At 39.1% G+C, this 24,237-nt stretch overlaps 2 protein-coding genes across 2 annotated transcripts in view; one reads left to right on the top strand and one right to left on the bottom strand.

Moving 5' to 3' along the window:
* CACNA2D3 (calcium voltage-gated channel auxiliary subunit alpha2delta 3) overlaps nt 1-24,237 on the top strand; it is a 457,404-nt gene that overhangs the window by 368,368 nt on the left and 64,799 nt on the right. The gene's annotated exons all lie outside the window — the stretch shown is intronic.
* LRTM1 (leucine rich repeats and transmembrane domains 1) lies at nt 11,016-15,638 on the bottom strand. The gene is made up of 3 exons (XM_054215928.1): nt 15,512-15,638; nt 14,411-15,007; nt 11,016-11,449 (listed from the first exon to the last, which is right to left on the bottom strand). Exons 1-3 carry the CDS (start codon nt 15,636-15,638, stop codon nt 11,016-11,018), a joined length of 1,158 nt encoding a protein of 385 aa, XP_054071903.1.

Below are 24,237 nucleotides of genomic sequence, written 5' to 3' on the forward strand. Positions count from 1 at the left end.
AAGCAAAATGGATTTGGAGGCAGAAACTGGATAAGTGGTAAATGGAAGAAGTTTGAAGTTTTATTAGCCAGACTTGGGAGAGTAAAATAGGGTTATGGGTAACATTTTCAAATACCTACATCGAAGTTCAAATTTGGCGAAAACTTCTCATTTTAATTTGTGTGAAGTAAGTATTCCTTATCCCCATTTGGTCTGAGTGGATTAGAGAAAGCAGCAGGATGGGATACACATTTCGTGTAAAATCACTCTCTTCCCTAGAGGGATTCGACTGAAAATAAAGCTGTGCCAGAATGTTGTTTATTACAGATCACTACAAGAGTTTAAAAACTGGCAGAGAGAAACTAGAACATTGTTATAAAATGGAAACCTGAGTTAGACCTGCCCATAAGGGGAAAAAAGGAACAAAACCAACTCTTACTACAAAATCTGCGGTCTCTTTTATTTTCTTTGTAATTTTTTTAAATTTGATTTTTGTAGAAAAACATCAGTTATTACAGACTTGACATGCAAATCTACACTAAGGCTTATTGCAAGTAGGGACGACTCAACCCTTTAATATAGGCAGAAAATCCTAAAATCAATGAGTCTCCAGACTGTTGCTCCAGAGAACTTGAGTGCTGCTGTTTCACCATCTGTACCTGCTAATACCAGTTCACTGTCAGAATGTGTTTGATTATTGGCAAAACCCCATGTAATTTGTTTTTAAAATCCCTCCTGCCTCTTTCAATTGAGATTGTGATTTTTTTTTTTACTTAAATGAATGCAAATTTCTATAGAAAATGTGGAAGAACGAGCTAAGTATTTAATATATAAGTGTAGTAGCATCATATTTATTACTGTGTATGTAGAGTTCAATTTATTTGCAGGAGAGAAAGGGACAGTAGTGCTGAATGCAGGGTTTTTTTAGATTTAAACACATTTATGCTCAAAATTGCCTTGTCTTAGTGTTCTCTATGACCATGTCTCCTATATCAAGTTTACATTGAAATGTTAAGTTTCTTCAAACTATGCATATTACGATGTGAGGGAGAATAAAAGATGGTGGAATTTTATTTTTTTATTCTTCTCAACATGATCTAAAAATTGTAGAATCACCCTAGTCTTGAAATTCCATGAGATTCATGTAAGATCACTATTCCTTTCAATTATGAAGATGAAGCCAGTCAATCTGGGATATCTGAATTTAGGTAGTAATCTAGCTATTAAAAATGAGGCAAGTTAAGACTGAAATATCTCTTCCAACGCTCATGTGAAAGGCAGTACATTTCACGCTACCTGTTAATAGAATTTAGCATAACAGTCTTGTATTTTTTGTTACTGCATGGTGGGTGAACGCATTTCACGTTCTTCATTTGAACCTTTACTTAGAAGTAGTGAGTATATGGGCATCTGGATAAAAACAGCATAGGATTTGTATATGTTATGTACACGCTTCTTTTTATTTCCAGTCTTTTGTGGAAAGGTGAAGGTTTCATCATTATGATTTTGTTTGAAATAGATTTTTTAAAGATGCTGTTCACCCAGACAGTTCTGGGCAAGAGATGGGGACGGAAGCAAGCAAACGAAAGTCATCATGGAGTGAGGCAGGCTCTAAAAAATGAAAAATGTTTCTCATGATTTTGAGAGAGTTGAGAGACTACATGAACCTTCATATATGTACTTCCCTATAGATGTATTTTAGCTCAAAAGCTACGGTACAATATAGGACCCTAAAAGCCCTTTATGTTGAAAGAGGCTATCGCTGTTCCCAGAAAGCATGAAAATTAGACCCTTGGGATGTTTAATTAAAGATAACAGAACTGACATAATCTTTTTAGGGCAAAAATTTATTAAAGAACACTGAAAAAAAATGTGATGAAAATTGTCAAGATCTCTTAACTTTTCTTCATAGAACAAGCAGAACCTGGAATTTCAAAGCTCATTGAAAAAGTACATAGCAATGCTTAGTAAAAAGCTCTGGACACCTAGTCACAAGAATGAAGGATTAAATAACACACAGCACAGTCTTTAGTCTCATAGTCATTTGAAACATAGAGTTTGAAGTAGATGAGGAGAAATAGTCCATTTTTGTTTAATACAAGGCTGCTTAAAAATTCTGAAATTAAGTACAAATTTTCCTTAATTCTTTTGTGCCTGTTTTTGTGCAGACTAGTTATATACATGAATGGTTGAGGTTGGAATTGACCTCTTGAGATCATCTAGTCCAATCCTAGTGGACTAGATCTTGAGCAGAATCTTGAGCTAGTGCAGGTCTTGAATGTCTCCGCAGATGGAGAGGCTGCACCCTCTCTGGGAAACCTCTTCCAGAGTTTGACCACCCTCACAGTAAAAAAATATCATAGAATCATAGAATTGCCTTGGTTGGAAGGGACCTTTCAGACCTTTGAGTCCAACCATCAACCTAACTCTGACAAAAACCATCACCAAACCACATCTCTAAGCATTATGTCTACCTGGCTTTTAAATACCTCCAGGGATGGTGCCTCAACCACTTCCCTGGGCAGCCTGTTCCAACGCTTAATAACCCTTTCAGTGTAAAAATTTTCCCTAATATCCAGTCTAAACCTCCCCGGTTCAACTTGAGGCCGTCTCCTCTTCTCCTATCGCCTGTTCCTTGGGAGAAGAGACCAACCCCCACCTCTCTGCACCCTCCTTTCAGGGAGTTGCAGAGAGTGATAAGGTCTCCCCTCAGCCTCCTTTTCTCCAGGCTGGACAAAAATAAATAATTGTTTTCTCTTTCTTATGAAACCAGGTCTGTGTTGCAAATAGGTGTGCAAATTTGTCACAGAAAGAGCATGGAATGTGCCTGCGTTTCCAGTATTGCAGGACACAGCCCAGCACTGTGAGTTACTGAGTTAGTGAGGTTACCGAGGGTCGGTGTGGGAGTCTTTTCATTTTAACTGACGGCTCTGCTGTCGGTTGCGAAGGACCTAAGAACATAGATTTGAAAAATAGGCATATAAAAAGATGCTACTACTCTGAAACCCAGTGCGAGTGTCATTAGGATGTTTTTTCCATGATGGAAAGGTTGAAGTAGAAAATGATGTAAAACTATTAGCTGTAACTACATATAATAACTGGATAGAAAACCAGGTGGTTTTTATTACCATTGCCACCTATTGATAAAAATGTAGAATTGCAAAGGAGTTCTGTTTCTATGGTAGCAAAGAGTAAAGAATATATAAAGTGGCTTTATATTTATTTTCTACCAGAATATTTTATGCATGATCAGTTTTGTGTTGGACTTCCTATTTATCGAAGTTGAAATGAGGACACAGACAACACTAAATGAGTCCTGCCTGCACACATGCTTTTCTGTGGTCTCTCAATCAAAATCAAGTAATATTTTAATTTGTTCATTTTAAAAACATGAAAAGCATTTACCAATAGAGTCGGACCTGTAGTTTCAGAAAAGAGGCTAGCCCTCATTGCTCCGTGTCAACGAAACTGGAAAAGTAGATTAACGGAAACCCAGTGTAGCTAAATCAGAGAGAAATGAAAGTACTCCAGCAATCTGGAGATTTCTCTTGTTCAGCGTAATTCTGGAAAGAACAGAAATCTGTGTTGTTCTTGTGCACGGGCATCTCTACAGTCATTTTCTGTCAAAGGAGAGTGATTGCCTGGGATGTGCATTCAGGCGTTGCCATAGCTCTGTGAATCTACCCGCACTCATTCTTTTCTGCTGAAGCTACATAAAAAGAAAGACTGCAGTAATTCCCTTTTGAACAGAAGAGAAAAAGTCAGCACGGAGGGAACCCTCTTTTCCTTCGCAGTTGCAAGCTTCCTGATGGGTGTTTTTGTTTTCCGTCTGCGTATTGAACATTTCTCATCCAGATGGCCTGAAGATCAGCCTCTCTCAGGATCTTCTGCAGCGAAGGTTACCGAAGTCTACAGCTCTTGTGAGAATACGAGGCCCATAAGGGCCAGCCTCTGCTATCCATGAACACGTTGAATAATAGTCATACTTTGTAGTATATGTATATATACTTTGTAGTTACACAGTCCTTTTGAGAGAATACATTTACTGTTAATTTCAGAATGATTACGGAGGGCCAAATTTTTCTCGCAGCCGTTATTTTCTGCTGCCAAGCAGTAAAAGCTGAGAAGAAAATGGGAGATGCTTTCTACCAGCCACGATTCATGTCTTTATATAGTGTCTGGTCTTTATGTAGGAATGTGGCACCGAAGGTTCCAGGCAGTCGGCCCTTCAGTGGGGCGCAGGTGCCTTTAGTTCCGTAGTAGGTGGTGGCATAACCCAAGGGCGCCATAAGTGTTAGGTTCTGCCGTGCTCTCTGCCACACAGCAGTGCGGTGACACTGAGACGTCACCGCTCGCATGTGAGATTTCTTGGAAAGAAACATGTCCATACGGCTTAGCAGAATGAAAACAACACCTTTTAAAATAGTACTGTTGATTTCTGCTGAAACTTTAGATCATGCTTAAGTTTTACTTTATGTACATATTATCTATATTTAAATATACACTAAAAATATATATTTAAAATATAATAAGCAAGCCTTTGTAGTCAGATGTAGGAGGTGTTACCGAATCTGAAGAAAAGGCAGCCTGACCCTTTTCTGTGCACTGGCAGTTTTGATTTTAAATGCTTTTACCAAAAATCCTTATTATGCAAACAACTAATCCTTATTGTACCAGCAAACAAATTGTCCCAAGTAAAGCCAGGATCTTTTCCCTTTCCAGTATTTAACTTTTCAAGGCTGATCCTTTATTTTTATAACCAGCCCACATACAAGTTCGAGGTTTTTTTTCTCCAAACCCTCATTAGAGAGAGATTTTTTACAAGTGTCCTCATCCATCACCGTCATAGTTTTCCTTTTTACATCATTTTAAGGACAAACGTTAGTATAATAATAAATTCAGTTGTTCCATCTTAAATATTCCTAGTCAAGATGCAAAAAGCGCTCAAGTACTTCGAATTTGAAGATTTTGAAGATCTGGAGATTTAGGTTCTCCTTTTTGTTTCTCATCCATAAGCTGAAGCAGATATGGTAAAGGTTTAATTTCGTCACTAATTTGTTAAAAATGGCATGCAATTTTGAACGCTTCTCTTCTGGTCAGAGTGAAGTGACCTTGATGATCCTGCTGTTTAAGGTATTTCAAACTCTGCCTTGAAAACAGGAAAGGTCCAAAATCTCATATTACTTTTAAAATACAGATCTGTCTTACTGAGGCTGGTCACGCTTCAGTTTTTTAATCTTCCTGTTTGAATCGGCCTCTCCAGAACAGCGATTTGAAAGGAAAATTCGTGCATATAACAGTCTTCTGGGAACCGATGCTGCTGGTGGGCCGGTCTCTGAGTAAGGAAGATTCTTTTATAATTTCATGGAGGGAAATAAGCACATTGTATCTGAGAACAAATGCCCTTATAATACAAAAATTCTGTTCTTCATCCCCTTTTTTCCTTTTTTTTTTTTGAGTGTGTTAATAATTGTATATACAATGTGACCTCGACACTCCATTCCGGGTTTTTTTGAGTGAATTCAAATGGAGTTTGCAAGCACATCTCTCTTTGAACAAGATCCCAGAACATGCTTTGAAAAAAGGGCCCAATAATTTAATCAAAATAGTAGCTTGAACTAGTGATATTTCTAAGAGCGGCAGATAATAGTAAATGTTTCACAAATAGTTAAATCTGCTGTTGTTACAATAGCACATAGAGTAAATGCATCTGCTCTGTACTGCTTAGACTTTTTTTTTCCTTTTTTATCACATGTATTATTTTGGTCTTACTATATTATTAAAAACATTCAAGCAAATGTCACTGTCCTTAAATACACGGTCCTTAGAATTTATGATACCGTCTATAAAATTGCATTTTAGTATGAAGGCCTAAGGGAAAATGAATATGTCATCACAATGACACACCAACCAAATTTTTAAAGCGTTCTAAAATAGATGTTTTCCTTGTCAGGCAAGACAGTGATTTACTTAATCTTGACTCCACATTATAAGCCACATAAGATTATATTCAGCGGTAGCATTTAGTAAATCCCTCAAAATGCTTTTCATGCTTTGGTGGAAAACCACTAGTTTATGTTTTTCCAGAGTTTCTTGTTCATTTTGAATATTCTCTTTGTATTCATAAATCTAATGTTAGTATATAGACTAATGTTTTCAGTTTCAGGAAAACTGAAATGTGCATTTGCACAGTCTAACGTTAAACAACTCCCAGACTTCGGTTAGGAGCCGTGACTTAGGAAGCGGTTTGTAGGTAATGTGTGGAGAGAGGTGATCTCCTCCCAGGATGCTCCAGCGCGTGTGGTACCGTCCTGCCCCTCTCCGTTGACTGACCGGGCAATCTGAAGCTAGATGGCATATCCCCAACCATTCGTAATCATTTGTCTTCGTTCTCAGGTCCTTCTACCATACAGAATTAGTGTGTGAAATAATTGAATATCAGGGATTTTAAAGACAGTTCTCTGCTAGCGTTGTCTTGAGAATTTAACCCCTATTTATCTATTTCTTGGGCTTTCCTCACCACTTGTTCTCAGAGAATCTGGAGCTCGGTGGTTGAATTAGAACAGTATCCCGACACGTATAGAATTGACACGTATAGTAAATCGCATAGAGCATTCTGCTCTCTGCTTCTGCACTTTGCAGTTGGGGCTTTTTATTTGTTTGGCTGGATTTTAGTACTACGTAATTTCGGTATGAGGAAGATCCTTGTGATCTAGTAGCAATCAGACTCTAGGGGCATTCTACTAGATAATTCTGCTGCCAGCAAAATAAATCCCTGATTTCAGAGCAAAGCAGCAGATGAGCTGTCAGGTCCTTTTGAAAAAATCAAATAATGCTGTGCAATTAGGAAGCGGCAATGACATAGTATATGAATACATTAATACCAGTTTAAGTACTGTGGATTAACTGATTTATTTCCCTCCCCTGTAGACTGTATTTCCAAATATTAACAGTGTTTTCTCATGTGTGTTGTGTCTTGAAAAGAGGATGGCAGCCTTATGCAAAACGTTGAGCGTATAGTGTACATAGCCCTAAAACGTCGGGGCATCCCTCTGTAACCAGTGAGAGCGAGCAACGGCAGCTTCCGTTAGAGGTAGTTACGAAGTAGTAGTTGTTGCTTTGTTTGTTATGGGTTTCTAATTCCTACTCCTTCTCCCCTGTTGTGGCTTAACCGCCACATCCAGGTGACCGATGTTGCTGCCTGTCTCATCTGGGGAGCACACGGTCACATTTCAGGTAATATAAACCCAGGAGGTACCGAGACTTACGAGTATTATCGCTGTGCCGCTTTCAGCCACGTTCAACGATCAAAGCTGGCAAAGTAGACGTACTTTCTGCTTAACTAAAGCCTGCGTGTCTTTGTCTTCCAGCCAGCAAAGATAGGTGGTTATTAGTAGGCAACAGTTGGTATTTTTTTGTTAATGTTTTAATGATAGATAAGCTATGTATAATGTCGCTAAATGTTTGACTTTGATATTCAAGAAGAGGGATCCTGATTTTATTTGGACGTTGTATTACTAGGGAATAATGAAGCTGAATTTTGATTGACTTTTTGCAAGCTCTGGATGGAGAGGCACATATGGCAAGCAAGTATGTTTCAGTTTAAGCTTCATTTCTTTCAATATAGATATTAAGGACATTTTCTGTAAAGAACATTGGCGTATTGTTTTTAATCTCTGTTAATCGATTTTTTTAGAAAGCCTCTTTTTCCAAGAACAAAGTCGTATGGTGAGCCTCTGTATGAAAGGCAGGGATACAATCGTATGTGGACTTTCTCTGTCTTTGTAAATACCTTGCAGAGCAGCGCGTCCTCATATTTTGTTGACTTCGGGGGGAAGAGTGTTTTTCACAGAGATTATAAAAAAATGCCGTGCTCAGTATAATACCTCTCATGAGGTTGCTGGAAAAATAACAAAGCTTTTTCAGGAACCTTTATCTGAAAAATTAATCTGTGCAGACAACTTATTTCAGCAGCAGATGTCCATTGCTAAGCTTTACAAATTAAGGCAGTTGTGTGGGGAATCCCTATACCCAGTCTTCCACTCGTCGTAGTCAATAATTGTTATGGGCAATAAATTGTGCCCTTTGTCTCTATTTTCTGTAGGCAAACATTCTGTTTCCTCTACTGAAAACCAAACAATTTTGCATTTATCAATTTAGGCAACTGAATCAATACTTTTCTCTATTGAATGTCTGCTGTTAGCTTATCATCAGAAATAACTGGAATTTGTTAATTGCTGACACATTTGTAAATATTACATATAGTCTTACAAACTTTAAATGAAAAATTTCTCTGGGATTTTTGTGTTTGTTTTTTTTTTCTTTAACAAATAGCAAGTTAGGAAGTATAAAGCAGATTGTGCATGGGTTGGCTTGCTTTACTCCCATAGCACAGTGAACTAATGGAAATATGATTTACTTTGCTTTCTGGCAGAACTCTGTATCAATTTACAGCCTTATGTGTGCATGAAAATCCCCGAAGCATCTTAAATGTGACTTAGAAAGGGTTTCTTTAAATGCTGTTGTGCCCTTCATTGCCTCTTCCTCACCTTTTTCTTTTTTTTTTCTTTTTTTTTTTTAAAACTGTCTTACAGTAAGGAAAGCCTGAGAGGTTTTCGTTGATAGGCTGTTTTTTAAGGACTAGGAAGATGTTGTGGTTATTCCTGACTAGGAAAAATCAAGTCAGTTCTTGTTTTCCTTTGCTTGAAGGTATCAGCAGCGTGGACGCCTGTGTGATGGGAGGGGCATGGCTCTATCTGAGCCTATTAGAAACACCATGGGTGAAATCTCTCTGCACATCAGAGGTTTATTAGCTGTCGTCTTAGGGTCTGCGCTTTGAGTGCAAGGGTGGTCGCTTTAGGTCGTCACCACAGAAAAGCACTGATTTGGCTTGGCTCTGAACTCATTTTTTGGCCCATGGGCAGTAAGGTTCTATCCTGTATTACTTCAGTCTTCTCTGTCTGAAAAACTGTTTTGCTTTGTAAAATGTTACTGCGATAAAAGTCTAGAAAATGTAATCTACACACTCAAATGGCTTAGCTCTGAAAATCGATTATTCATTAAGCTTTACTGAATATTTAAAAGGAAAAAAACAAAGTTGCTTCTGAGATACATCATCAAGAGATCAGATTTAAAGAGCCTGAATATAAATATTCTAAAAATTCTGTGCTGATGATGTCTCAGCTGAAGTAATATGTCCAATGTAGGGTACCACATTTAAAAATAAAAAAATAGAAGAACTGGAAAAGTTCCAGAAAATGCAGGAAAATAAAAGTTTGGAGAATCTGGCCTTACAGGAAAATTTGACACAGCTTGGTTTATTTAGTTCAGGACAGGGAGGAATGAAGAGAGCCTAATAATAATATGAAGTACTTAGCAGTTAAAAAACCCCACTAGACAGTAATTAATTGTTTTCAGTGTCTGCTAGATTTAGCTGAAGAGTGAGATGCTTAATTTTCTCTGGACACGAAAGTAACTACAGATGGAGGAATGGGCTTTAATATTTAGGTTGCAATTATTACTAAGTAGATAAGAGCAAGGGTTACGTGACTCCTGCCATATAGCCCATCACTCAGTGGAGGCTGTCAGTAGAATTGCTGGAAGCTTCGTCTTGGAATCCATCTGTTGGAAGGGAAGGGGAGGTCTCTGGATGCCCGTGCTGCAGGCTGATGCTCAGCCATTGTCCTCAAGTTTTCTGCCCAGTGGAATAAACTGACGAGGTTTTCGCCAGGGGTTGAGGATAGATGCTGAGAAAATCCCCAAGGCTGTGAGCGAAGTTGATTTCTGCATTAGCTACTTGGACAGGTCTTCAACCCTGTGTCACTGGAGAGATTTAGAAAACGCGTTAAATATCTGTCACAAATAGCTTAGATTTGTTTTTTCTAGTCTCAGAAAAGGTAGATGGAGTTACTGATCTCTGTTGGATGCTTTAAGATAATTTCTAATAATTATTTAAAAAATACTTCTGCACACTTAAAATACTCTTTCTGTTCTAAACATGTATTACTCAAGTGGTTTTGGCTCTGATTTCCTCTGATGGCAAAACTGCGCTGCAGAAAGGTCGGGGGGAGCCTTGCATGAATTCAGCTGAATGTTTTCTCTGAGAGGGAGCGCGTAAACATGCAACTCCATTGTCCTCCGCGCTGAAGGGCAGCACTGTGATGGCAGCTGCAGCTGCAGTCGTGGCATCTGCAAAATGGAACACTTGTGTGTGGATTTGGGAATAAGAGGCTTCAGAGATGTCTGCAGCAAGCACGTGTGCCAGCAGGGGAAGGGTCACCTCTCTCCGTGCGTGCTTTATGTGCTCCTGTCACTGCTTCTCGTTGAACACTGCAGCATTTCTTCTTTCTTCAGCATTTTCTCAGCTCTCTTCTTTCTTCCCTACTAAGTAATTTAAAAATGAAATGTGATAGTTAACAAGGTACTTCCTATTTTCTAAGGTAGGTAACGGACGTAATGTTTAATTGTTGTCTTCTAGGGCCGATTGCAAGGTGGAAAAAACGTGGAAATGTTTTTAACACATGTTTAAGTTACCAGTGGCAGTGACCACAGACTATAGGCTGACTGGTTCTAAAACCGATTGTGAATTGTATTTCTGGAAATATACCAGGTATTTTAAGATCTGAAAATGTAGTCAGACGTTTGTAGCTATTTTGTATTTTCCTTTGCAGAAAGCTCACTCGTGTGAGCTGCTGACTGTAGCTGCACCATAACGCATCTATTGTACTAATATTACACAGAGCTGGTAATGGAGAACGGCTGCTTTACAGTGGCCACGTCAGGGTTTCATCATCTCAAACACTCAGCTTTCAATAGTGGCTTCAGACTATACATGCACAAGATATAAATAAAGTTACATTCTTCTACATAAATTCTTAATATATATTCCAAAGAATATATATATTTACATTGAAAAAAAAATGTGAAAACACAACAACAACAAAAAAAGCAGTCATTTCTATATCAGTCCTGTTTAGATTCCAGGCTTTTTAGCTGAAGTGGGGGCTTTATTTTCAAGAAACCAAAGACAAAGTAACTCAAGCCAAGGAACTATCAAATGGCTCTTTTTCCTCAGGAGTCCCATGCTGTTTGGCCGGGGCCAAATGTTCTCTGTGGTATTTAGCAGTAATTGCAGCGTAGGCACAACCATAAACGGCAGCTGCCAGCATCATCAGACACACAATTCCACAGATAACTCCGGTTATTACGACAGTGGCGATCGCATGACGCAAACTAACAGGCCTTGGCTTTGGTTTGGGTTCGCAGTTGGAGCGGCTGTATTCCCCGTGTTCGTTGTGGTGAGCGTACTTCGGAGAACTTCTGTGCTCAAAGCTGTGGTGGTGAACGCTGGCCAGGTGGACGTGAGCTGTCCTGAGGGGGCAGGCTCCGAATAGCTCGTAGGGAACTTTGAGGAGGTCCTTTCCCTTCCGAATCCCTGGCGTTGAGCAGATAATGCCATCGCTTATTCCTCCTGAAAAAAACACCACAGATTTATCGTCTTAAATTCTGGTGGCTTCTGAATTATCTTAACGTAAAATCAACAGAAACCTGAAGTAAATTTACCGTCAGCTTTGACTTTATACTTCTAAAGATTTATAACTATATCTTTAAGATCTTTTTCCAGTTAGATCAGTGGTGAGATTATTACAATTTATCACTCAAATAAGGGAGTATTTGCCAGAAGGAATTCGTCAGGAATTAAGTAATCTATGTTTTTATGGATGTAAAAGTAAAAAACAACAGTGGTATAAAAGTAAGAAATAAGTCATAGATGAAAACGAAGAGGTATTGTTATCAGCCAAGTCATTCCATTCAAATTCATACCATTACTTCTTTTTATAAAGAGAAATGGAAACAATATACTTAGTAAAGATTTCCCACTTGATTCAAATATTCCATGAAATAGCCATGGTTCTGACGCCATACGCTAACTGTAACGAAGCAAAGAGGAAGTTCAGGAAGTTCTATGTCTGCGTGGGCAATTTTTTGAAGCGAGGCTTATGGTAAGAAAATACACTGAGGTCTAAAGGAGTTAAGATTAATCGATCTATTACCCTGCTCAAATGGTAAATTTTGTGATTGCTGAGAGCCAGCTTCTGTTCTCTCCCAAAGGACTTTTTGAGTATAATGGGAAGGGAAGTAGGAAGCCTCAGTCCTGGCCAATGAGGCCGTCGTTTCTGGGCATACAGAGGAACACACACCCAGCGAAGGCTTCAGGTTTCTAATTAGTGCATACACCACGGCTTTAGGCGTGTAGTGTGTCAAGGAGTCAACAAGGCCCAAACCAACGTTTACGTGTTTTAAAAAATTAACTAATCAAATCAGCTGGATTTTCTTCCTCTTCTCTATCCAAAATAACCCACCTTTCAGCTAAAGCCAGGCATAGAAACTTTCATCCTGAAAAGACTTTGAGAAAGTAGTGAATACAGATGGACCCAAACTGACATCTGGAGATGACTCCCCAAATATTGATGATATTCCAAGAGAGATACAAGCATAGCAACTTGTCTCTTGGTCTTTAATAGCCAAACCCAAAGCGTGGTTCCAGACACACCTCCAGTGTGTTAGTTTGAATGTGAATATAGATAAAACTCCAGCTCCTGCAGCTGTGATTCTTTTATGGTTTTAAGTAACTCAGATAGGTGTACTTGGAATAGAAGGCTGGAGTCCCACCTGGACCGAAGCATTCTCTGTAATTATTTGTGAGTATGCATCACATGACTGTTGCCTGAGCTGGATTCAGCTAAAAATACTGAGATCTTTTAAAGTTGTATTGGACACAACAGTCAATACTTTTAAATGCAGACAATGTTCCGTCTCCAGCGATGTTTTGTTAGGACTTGCAAGAAATATTAGTAGGGCCACAGTAGTGTTTTATCATATGTATATAACATAAGTGATGGGAAAGATTAATGTGCAATGTAACTAATTTTTCTTCACGCGATTCACACAAGAAATTTTATGGAAATATAAATGTAGACGAGAACATAGTATTTGGGCTTCCTTTAAAGCTTGCTGCTAAAATGAATTTGTAATTTCTAGTCACTTCGTTTAGGTAATCTGTGCAATGTTGGGAAAGATGGAAGGGCATCACTGAATTTCTAAACAATGTTGGTTTTTCAAATAAGCTATCATACTTATGCTGCTGGCAGAGTAATTAAGATAATCTGATATGTTTATCTTGGATCATTACGTTCTTCTGCACAGAGAAGTCAGAACCCCTGCTGGAATTTCTTGTTAGGGAATGGTTCCAGCTTAATACAACTAAAGCTCTGGGATAATGTAATATTTTACCAGTCCAAAATATTAATATTTTAACCCTGAGAGGAGTTTAGGCTTTTCTCTTTTCTAAAAGGTTGCTTCTGGCCGTGACTTTTCCTCACTCAGAGACTGTTCCGGGATTAACTGTGTCCCTGCGTGGCCAGTACCGTTTCCCAGCTGGCCTGTAGAGTCCTGGTGCCTGGAAACGGCAATTCGTTCACTCACGGGCAGCGTGGACCGTCTTCACGTAGGCTGGCTGGCAGCATGTTCCACGTCACTTCCATACACAGCTGGGTAATCAGCAGCTGGATCACACGCGAGCACCAAAGCCTGAGTTAGAGAAAAGCAAATTGCCCTGCTGTTCTGAATTCCCAGAGTCTGAACGTGCCTCCTGGGAGAAAAAAAATTAATTTCTTCTCATACTTACTTCCTTTAGAATTAAATCATATTCTTTTTTCTACAGCATAACTCCTGAATGTGTTTAACGGCGGGTGTGACCAAAAGATGAGGCTACTTTTATTTATAAAATTCACTTTCCCCCACATGATGGCATTACGCCTTTCCGTCAGGAAATTGTCAATGAATTTCCTACCTCTTCTGGTTAACAACAAATTAGAAAGCAATACCAGGCAAGAGTAAACTTGTCCAAGGTGTAACATACATTTTTAAGTAAAGTATTCTTTTAAAAAATTTTAAGAGCTATTAAATGCTAATTTGTAGAGGAATTAGAATCCCGAGTTCTCTAAAGTGAAATTGGTATTGGTATCTGTTTTGATGTTTACCCCCACGCGTCAGGTAAAACGCTTTTATAGAGTAAGTTGGTAAAGTGTATGTGCACCAGTATGCTTGTTATATAGAGATGTGGATACATGTGCATGCACGCACTACGCATACGTATTCCCAGAATTCCATACATACTATGTGATTGTGTGCCTGCGTGCTTTCTCTCTTTTGCTCCGTGCCAATAAAAAGGTCCTCTGTGATTCTAGTTGGCCGCCTGTATTTATGAAAGCACCTGTATTCTGACCTGTGAATGAGAAGATATTTTACTGTTCCTGTTGGAGGGGCTGGTCTAAGGCGTGGCGTAAATAGCTGCGCCATGGCGGTGAAGATCAGTTGGTGCTGGTTAGGTGTTCCGTGTGCATTGCACGTACCGAGAAGAATTCCTTACCTCTGTACAAAAAGCTCTCCAGCCACAGTTTCAGGCCAAAGACATTGCAATTACATTGCCAGGGATTATCTTTGAAAAGAACCACTTTCAGGTTTGGAAGTGACTCCAGCAGAACTCTTTCCATTTTCTGCAGTTTGTTACGCTTCACAGACAGCAACGTTATATTCCCTGTGCTGTTCCCCAAAGTCTCAGGCAAGCGTATAATGCTGTTGGATGACAGGTCCAGCTCTTTTAGGTGTGGGAGGAAACTGAAAGTCTTGTTTTCTATATAATGAATCAAATTTCTGGTTAGATTTAGGACCTGTAGATACCGTAATTTTTGGAAAGCACCTGGTGCCAAACTTGAGAGAGAGTTATTAGACAAATCTAAGATTTTGAGCAGCGGTGTTCCAGTGAACGAATTTTGGTTGATTCTCCAAATACGGTTATTCTGCAGCTGTAGTATCTGAATTTCAGGAGGTAAATGGGCAGGAATTTCAGTAAATCCTCTGTTCCTGCAGTCTGCAGTCTTTGAAGCTGTGTAGCATAGGCATTTGTTGGGACATCCGTGAGCTGTGTGTATTAATAAGGCGACGCTCAAAACCACGTGCCAGTTGCCTATATCACAAGTAAAAGGAGATTTAACATTAGTTGAAGATGTTTGTCTTTTGGTTATATACAGGTCATTAACAAGGGCCAAGGATATACGGCTCCGTAATAAACATTAATGTAGATAGTATGAAGAGAGTTAATTTATTTTACAATACATGAGTAAATTACAGGTAGTATTGAAGTACTTCTATAATACAGAATGAAGTTAGTGCTTCCATGGGCTTGAAATGAAGTACGTACGATTGCTTTCTCTTAAGTACAAACGGTTTTCAGGAGGATTTGCCGTCAGCAGAGCAGTGATGTTTGAAGGGAATGCAGCAGTTTCTAAAATTATGAAATTGGAATGTTTCTCTTCCTGTGGTAGTAACAACTTTGAACCATCTTAGGTCAGAAGAATTGCAAGTAGAAATTTTATTTTTCTGTGTTTTTACTAATTGTACTACCTAAAAAGAATTAAGTTAGTGTGCCGTCAAGCTTCGAAGACACTGCTATAAAAACAGTTAATGTTACTTTTTCGGCAGTCCAGATTCTCTTTGTCCTTTGAAATAGCTATGTTTATTCTTATTGCTTTAATTCCCTTATCCGAATGCCGGCTGTACTTCCCATCGATACAAGTTTCTACACAATCAGCAAACATTTTTCAAGAAGCTGTTAAAAAAATAAATGAAGTGACAGAACTACTTAGTAATATTTAGTATTTATAATTATCATCTGCTCCCTGATGTTCAGGTCAGTTTTAACTGAAAAAATAATAGTTTTTGCCTTTCGTATCTTGCTAATGACCTTGCTTTGAAAACAAGGTGCCACTTAAAGCCATGTTTGTATACACAGCACAAAATATTAAAAAAAAAAATAATCAGATGATGTTGAATAATCAGATTTTCTTTGACAAAAGAGAGTCAGAATGATAAATCCTTTTGTAGTATTGTTTTTGAGATACCTCAAATCATTTTTACTATTTACTATTTCAAAATGAAAAACATTTTAGTTTGCTACTACTTGGAACCTTTGGAAATTAGACGTACTTCTTATCAACATTAATCAAATGATTAATCAAATGAGATCAAACATTAATTAGAAACAGGGAACACCATATTAAAGGAATAACAGTGTATGACTGTAACATTGAATATCACAAATGTATAAATGAAAGTTTTATTTTGAGACTAGTTTGTCACAAACCACTCATTAATTTTCACTCAGAAATGAAATTGTATTTCTATTAAAATGATACATAATCTTTTGCAATGACTCAGTTCTGCACTGAGCATTCACTTGAAAGAAGTGAGCTTTCTGGCGAGCAAGGTAAGCAATACCGTCAGTTCATTACATTGGTCTGCAACAGTCGGCTTCAGAAACAGACGCGGCTTCCCATGTAGAGTTAAAACAAACTACTCGGCAAGAGATGCGTAGAGAACAGAAAAATTTCATTATTAATTTGAATGCTTCAGTATCTCACCTTTCATTCTGCTTTGCTCGTTCTTCACCTTGCCGAAGATTCAGTCCAGTTTTCGGAAGTAGAACAGTAACAAATACTTTGCTCTGATTCCCACTTCAAATCTGCGATGTGTCCGTCCAGTTTCCTTTCTGCGGTTTTTTGGGTTTTTTTAGATGGTATCTGTGGCTTGTATAGAAATGCAACTATTTCTAGTGAGTTATTCCATCAGCCTTTGATTTTTTTCTTTATCACAGTCTTCCTCGCCTCCCCCACCCCCGTCCATTTACGACTCTGAGAGAGTTACTCTGCCTCTTAATCAGTCAACAGGCCATGCAAAGAGTATCTGTCAACTCCAGCTGGACAGCTGTAACACACAAATAATGACCTGATAGCCTTGCCTTTTCCATTTATTTAATCTGCCTCAAATGCAAGGCACAAAAATAAAGCTGCTTTTTTAAATCCGGCATAGTTTCTGAATTGTGGTAGATTATTAGCTGTCCTCTGTCAATTTTTTGCAAGATCAGCTGACTCTAAACATGGATTCTGATTATCCTGGGCTGAGACTGGGGGCAGTGGAGTGTATAATACCACCACGAATAGGCCCGTGGGTTGATGACATGGTTTTGACAGTGCATTTGTTTGCTCTTCTAAGCTTATTCATCTGACATCCATTAGTTGTGCTGACAGGCTTTTCTTGTGCGGGAACACAGGACTGGGGTCTCCGTATGTAAAAATGGCATACATACTGATACGATCACCAAGAATAATAAGAGATTTGTTTATTTTCAAAGATGTTGGAAAGAAATGGCAGTCGATATTAAAATTGTACTTCATGTGTTTGTATGGTGCCCTGACTTATCCCTCTGTTCCTTCTTTGGTATAACTCATTCGTACCGTACCTCTGCAACAATAAAAGGATTAATGACTTGTGACTATGAAGGAACTCAAAGGTGTTTAAAGGAATGAGAGATCTGGTGTATCATAGATTCTTTCATGGCCACACAATCGCTCCATCTGTTAGCTGTCCTGTGGAGAAGGAAGTTGTGCAATCAAAAGCTTTCAGACCTATTCCAATATGTAACACACCTGTCTTGGGTTCAAATTTGTCCTTTAGGTGCTTTTGAAAAGAAAGCTCGCTTTCTAGGGCAAAATTTATATGCTATAGGCAATGCTACGGTAGTAATCATAGAAAAGTGAGATCATCAGGTCCAAACTGCTGTTGAAAGCAGGGTCTTCCATGAGGTTATCCAGGGTCCTGTCAAGCTGAGGCTCGGATATTTCCAGCAAGGGAGATTCCATCACTTCTCTGTGCAACCTACTGCAAGGTTCACTGTTGTCAGCCTTAGTAATTTTGTCTTACACCCAGACAGAGCTTTCCTTGAAGCAGCTGGTGTCCATCACCTCTTGTCCTGTCACCGTGCATCCTTGTGAAGAAAGTAACCCCATCTTCTCCATAGCTGCCTTTTGGGTACTGAAGGTCTGTGTTTAGATCCCTGCCACCCTCACCCACAGGAGAGAGCTGTAATTTTTTTTATTGTATGCTTTGCTGAATTGTTTCTGACACCAATCAGGGTCCCCGAAGGAACAGTGACTCCTGCTGTGTAATGAAGAACGCAGAATAACTGATGTTCTGTAAAGTAAATGTGACTGTTCATATCAAGGGTACTGGGATTATTGCTACCAATGGCAGACCATACTGTCCTTGACACTCTTGGTGAATGACACATCATCTGATAGAGGATGAAAGTCTGCGATTTAGTGTAGAGGAATGCTGTAGATACAGATTACCTGTACCATAGTCATACTAAATAACTCCAACTTTACAAAGGGAGAGCGAGATAAGCTTAAAGATCAGCTGCAATGTACTTTAAACGAAGGTCAGGTTAAAGTGAAATGCTTCTCTAACCTTTAGAATCATAGAATCGCCTTGGTTGGAAGGGACCTTTCAGACCTTTGAGTCCAACCATCAACCTAACTCTGACAAAAACCATCACCAAACCACATCTCTAAGCATTATGTCTACCTGGCTTTTAAATACCTCCAGGGATGGTGCCTCAACCACTTCCCTGGGCAGCCTGTTCCAACGCTTAATAACCCTTTCAGTGTAAAAATTTTCCCTAATATCCAGTCTAAACCTCCCCGGTTCAACTTGAGGCCGTTTCCTCTTCTCCTATCGCCTTTGTTGCACAATACATTTATTTGCTATTTCCTTTCCCAACCCAGGTATGTGCACAGATATACAAACATATAAACAGACCTATCTTAAATAGTACCAGTGAATCATTTTAATGAAGACAGAACTAAATGTAAAAAAGGCTATTATAAAATAGCGTCCTTAGAAGCGGTAGCCTCGCTAGCTGCAGATACTCTGCCTTGCCCTTTCGAAGAACAAATTTATCTCAGGTACTTGTTGCTTGAGATGACATCCCTCTGTCCTTGCAGTAACTCACCCCCTACATCACTGACAGCCCTTTTCATGGCTTTTGATTGGTTTGCAGGAGGTACTAGCTATTATTTTACTGTTTTCTGCTATGATAAGACTGTTAAATTCCCTTTGGTATCTAAAATTTTATTTTGGCTCATGAACTCAAAAGGTTTCTTTTTTCAGTTGTTTTGCCTTCTTAACTAACGTTTGCTGACCAGGTGGGTCACAAGCTCCCACAGCAGTTTGCGTCTTCTAACAGAGGGCTTAAAGAATGTCTGTTAACGGCCTTTCTTACTTTAGGTAAGTCTTTGCTGCTGTAATTGTATTATTTTTAGCATGTGCCATATTAAAGAGATGTTGTAGGACAAGGTCACTGAAAGTTAAGCACTGTGGGAGGTTCAGTTCCAACAATAATGCAGAGGTTGTTTTATGTACTCTGAATTGTGGTAGAAGAAGCTATTACTTCTTTTTAAATCTTCATGCCGAGTTCAGATTTGGAAACCTATGATTAAATCTGTCGATTTGCTTTTCGTGTAGACGTGGCTATTTTTTCCTTATATTGAGAACTCTGAATGCACATATTTTGTAAACAGAAGTTTCTCCAACCTATAATCCATGTCCTATTCCCATTTATTAGTAATAATACTTTGGTTATGACAGAGAAGTCTGATGTGGTGAAAATTATAGTTGTGACACAGGTAGAGATTTGCCAGAAACGGAATAACCATGAAATCTGCTCTGCTTCTGGCCTTCTGAACAACCAGCAAGATTCTTTGCAGTTGTCTGATGTGGTGCAGCAACTGTGTTATTGTGATTGCTTAAATTAACTTATGCGCTGTTGTAACAAGATATGTTTCCCATTGCAAATGGCAAGACAGCCCAACGGACCAATATCCCGTCCCTCTTGCCTGGTGGGGGCAGTTCAGGGTTTGCTTTGCCAGCGTACGCTTTGTTGCAGCAGTTGTTGCCGTCTGCTTTATGCGTGAGAATCATCTCTTTTACAGAAGATCACTATGTTAGTTAAACTCTAGCAGCAAGGAAACGATATAAATATTTCAAATATTTAAAAGCTACAGCATTTGGATTCCACTGCACTGGATGTCGAGATCAGGCAGACATGATTATATAAAAATTGTTCCTAAGACCACAGCAGACAATTTGTGTACGTTCTCTTTATTAGATTTTATTTTCCTTATGCTTTTGAGTTGGGGAGGTATTAAAACTGCGACACTTACATGGAATTGGTGTGAACTTTCTCCTTACTAACGTGTCTCCGGATTGGAAAAACAGTTAAACTCTTGCTGAAGACCCTAAATTCAACTCCAATGCGGACTCCTCTTCGTTTTGGGTCAGGACACAAAATAATTCATGTTTGTTAGCGAAGCACCCCATTCCTTTGTTGTTAAAAGTCTTTAAACTGACACCTAAAAAAATACAGTACTGTATCATGGAAGAAGATGTTATCGTTTCCCAGCTATGAGTCACAATGCAGCGCAAACGAAGGCGACAGGGCACAGGAACCCTTGCATCCCTCATGCTTTTCTTGCTACAAAGGTAGTCCTTGCACCCTGAGGGCTCAGGAGCCTCTCAGCTTTTGCCTGGCAGGGTACTAGGTTTTCAAAAGTCGAACAAAAATTAGAGGAAGGCCCTGGATCCTACTTCTGCATACCTTTCACAGGAGAAGTATGAGCCAAGGGATCAAACCAAATTTTGCTTGAGGAAGATTTATACCTTAAGAAGCTGGCCGTGTTTTACAGAAGAGGTGGGTGTGCGGTTTTCTTCAGACATCTTATAGGTTAGGTTGGATAAGGGGAGAGTAATACCAGCTAGGGTTTAATAACATCAAATACTGGTTATCAGACAGAATAAGCAGGCACCATGACGTCTAAAAAGTTGTTCATGCCTGTCCTTGGCAGTTGTCGTGAGTTGTTTGGTGGTGTCCTTTAAGGTGAGAAACAATATTTTGTAACTCTAGAAATGAGGAAACAGGCAGGGAGTTGTGATTTTGTATTTTGGATGACGGACTTTGAAGGGAAGAGCCCAGTTTTCTTCTTTTCAGTGGTTTGTTTTGCCTTACTTAGATACATCTGGTACTTGTTTGTACAGTGCATAATTAATCTATGAAACGCATTGTTGGAAGTTATCCTTGGGCCAAAAGATTAGTAGGATTCATATATAATCTGGAGCCATAGTTACCTCAAGGGGCAAAAAAATCATTAAGAAGGATATAAACTTTCACTCTTAAGGGCTTTAATCAGCCACTAATGACACGAATTATGGAGAAAAACCTTTCCCTTTGGGCAGGGTTTTTTTCCGTAATTATTATTTATGGGAATTTTTACGCCTTCCTCTGACACCTCTAGAAGAGGCCAGTGTGTGAGATGTAATAGTGGACTAGATGAGCTGGAACACGCTGCATTCCAGGTGGAAATTTACAGCGGGGGAAGGGGTGGATGGGGGGACCGGCAGCCTGCTAGTGGCAGCAAGCTGCAGACTGGGGAGGTGGGCGCTGCGGTGGCCCGTGGTGTCACTGGGGCTGCCTGCCTGAGCGCCTTCTCAGTTTAGGTCAGAACTCTATTCCCCCCCAGACTGCTCTTCTGGTCTGGACTGGAACATTCTTTTAACATTCATATCCTTTGCTGGTAATCTACAGACAACTGTTTGGATCAGTTCTTTGCAGTTTTTCTCAGGTTTTTTTCTGCACTAAAGTGACACAAGACTTTCAGTCCATTAGGGAGATCAGTCAGCCATTTGTTGCGACGTTATAACTCTAATGCAATGTCATTAGGAGTCGGTTCAGCTTGTACTCCTTTTCCCATAACTAGATGAGCAGAAATGTATGAAGGTGAGAAGAGGTTTCTGGGAAACTGCTCAAGGCGCAGCCTTACAGTGTGCTGTGGTAGGTAGAAAATCTATTAGAAGGGGTGGAAGGCCTTCAGAATGAGGAGAAACATCGGGAGTAGAGATGCTGGGCTTCTTTACCTTAATTGCAAATTAGATGAAGTTGCAGCAAGGGGCAGATTGTGTGTCAGCAGAATATTTGTTCCATCACAAATAGCCGGAGAAGGGTGCAGATTCAATTTTTGATCATTTCCTGGCTAATGACAACCACCTCTTGGATGCTGAGCATCCACAGATAAAATGTATCTCCAGTGTAATCAGAGTAATTAATTAATTCATTTTGCCGTTATTGTAAATAGAAAAATATATTGCTTGACATAAAGCTGACAGAAATGAGAGGAATAAAAACAGGAGCTAGAAAAATACATGCAAAAATGAGGCCAGGTGTACATTTTGTTTTAACTCGACATTTTAGGTGCTTTTTGTCCGCTCGTAAAGGTGTTAAAATTGAGATCACTCACTATTGTTCTAGGCAGCTTATTCATTCTACACTGAAGATAAAGTTCTTTTCTAAGCTTTTACTTAGTGGGTTTTTTTCATATTTTTATATTTAATAGAAATTTCTGTTCATGGTAGTAGTTCACCCTGGACACAAATGTAAGAGCAAAACATAAATTGCCTGTGCGTTCTGAAAGGTTGATTTAGTGTGCCAGTTCTTCTCAGAGTTGGAAGGATGTTGCTCTTTCTTAAACTGCTGCTCACCAATTGTGCTGCTCGTACTTCATTACTTCCTTTTGTGCTTTTAAGGCAAATTGTAGTAGTTAAGTAAAAGTCAGTGTTAGATGTTGGGAACTCCTGTATTTACAGGCACAAAAGGACTCTCTCTTTGCTCTGGTATCTACACAGCAGTCACTTGAACACAAGAACTTGCAGAAGCAGGGATATGACATTTGCTGCAGTAAAAAGTCAAATAATTAAGTTTATGTAATACTTGCAACACTTGAAATAGCCATGGGAATTTTTTTTATTAATTTAAGCAAGGTACTAAATAGCCTGACATCAAAATTATGCAGCTGATAAATGTTAAATACGTAATTTTCATGGATTTAAACGTCAGCATATACTTAGGTATTCTACTGGATCAGGACCAATGTCCTCATGGCTTTGGATTCAAGCTTCAGTGGAGTATTTTGTTTTGTTGGAACTTTTCTGAGGGAAAAGCTTGAAGCCTGTAACTCCTGAAACAGCCTTACTTGGCTTGCAGTAGGTACAGTGCCGTGTACCATCCACCAGGTACATGACAACACGCGTGATCCCAGACTGGGACCCTCTTCAGTGCTGGTCTGTGGCAGCTGTGTCACGGCAGGCCTCCGAACGCGACAGGTGAAGAGAAGCGGGAATGTCGGTGGCCGTTGCTTACGGGGCCGTTTCACAAGCAGAGCCAGGGTAAACTTTTCCGTGTGACTCCAGTGACCGAGAATGCGCCAGATTCGCTACACTGGCTGCTGCTGTTCTTCATTTCAATAGCAGGTGAGTTGTGCAAGGCAGGACACGGTTTGCTGCTTTTCTTGTTTCTTTGTTCTCTCCGGATTTCCGTGTCATCCCTACTGCTTTCCCTGTACAGCAGCAGGCACCAAAAGCCCTCTGAGATCACATGGCACGCTGTTATCCTTTTTCTTTCTTTTTTTCCGCCTCTCCTATTTTTAACCTGTAAGCAGGTTTTAAACACCAAGTGCATTTTTAAAATACCTTTTTCTCCACAAAATTTTTAAATTAAGTGACAGAGTAAACCAGATATATAGATAAACTTCTCATTGCTCAAGTTTAGCTAGTTGTGCTGTTTTCAGACATGATAAATCTTTGGGAAACTTAGCTATTATAAAGGATAATGATGTTTCTGTTCAGAATTTGTAAAATAGGCCACCGATAGATCTTTTGTCTTTAAAAGAAAAAGAAAATAACTCTTTCAGAGGGCTTTTTATTAATGAGAATTACAATACTGAAAAATCTGGTATAGATTAGCAGAGAGCAGTAACAGTGTATACAAATGGAACTGGTTGGATAATTAAATTCCTTTAATAGGTACTGAAATTTAAACCTCTTGATCCCTCTGACGTAAGCATAACTATTAAAAGTCATGGAACTTGATTCTAAAAGTGTAATGTGGGAGAGAAGCATTGGGATGATGATTAAGGTTTTCAGATACCCTGGGAGGAAATATATGCAGGAGTAAAACAATAGACATTTAAATGAAGCTAATAAAAAAAAAAAGAACAAACCTAAAACCTATAGCTATAAAATATTAACAAAAGCTTTAGTAAAACCCTGTTTATATAGTTGTGTAGTTTATACCAGCAGTAATGAAGCCACTTGACTGGGATAATCTAATGGCAAGTAAAGGACACTGAAGACTGAAATCTTTAAGGAATATCATGTTTTCACTATTCTTACATTCTTCTGTACCTGTTCATTATTATCTTGTCTGTTTTGACTATATATTCCTCTGTACGTCTGGTTTGGTTTTCTATTTTC

This window comes from Rissa tridactyla, chromosome 10 (genome assembly GCF_028500815.1).
Source record: "Rissa tridactyla isolate bRisTri1 chromosome 10, bRisTri1.patW.cur.20221130, whole genome shotgun sequence".
Classification (NCBI taxonomy): domain Eukaryota; kingdom Metazoa; phylum Chordata; class Aves; order Charadriiformes; family Laridae; genus Rissa; species Rissa tridactyla.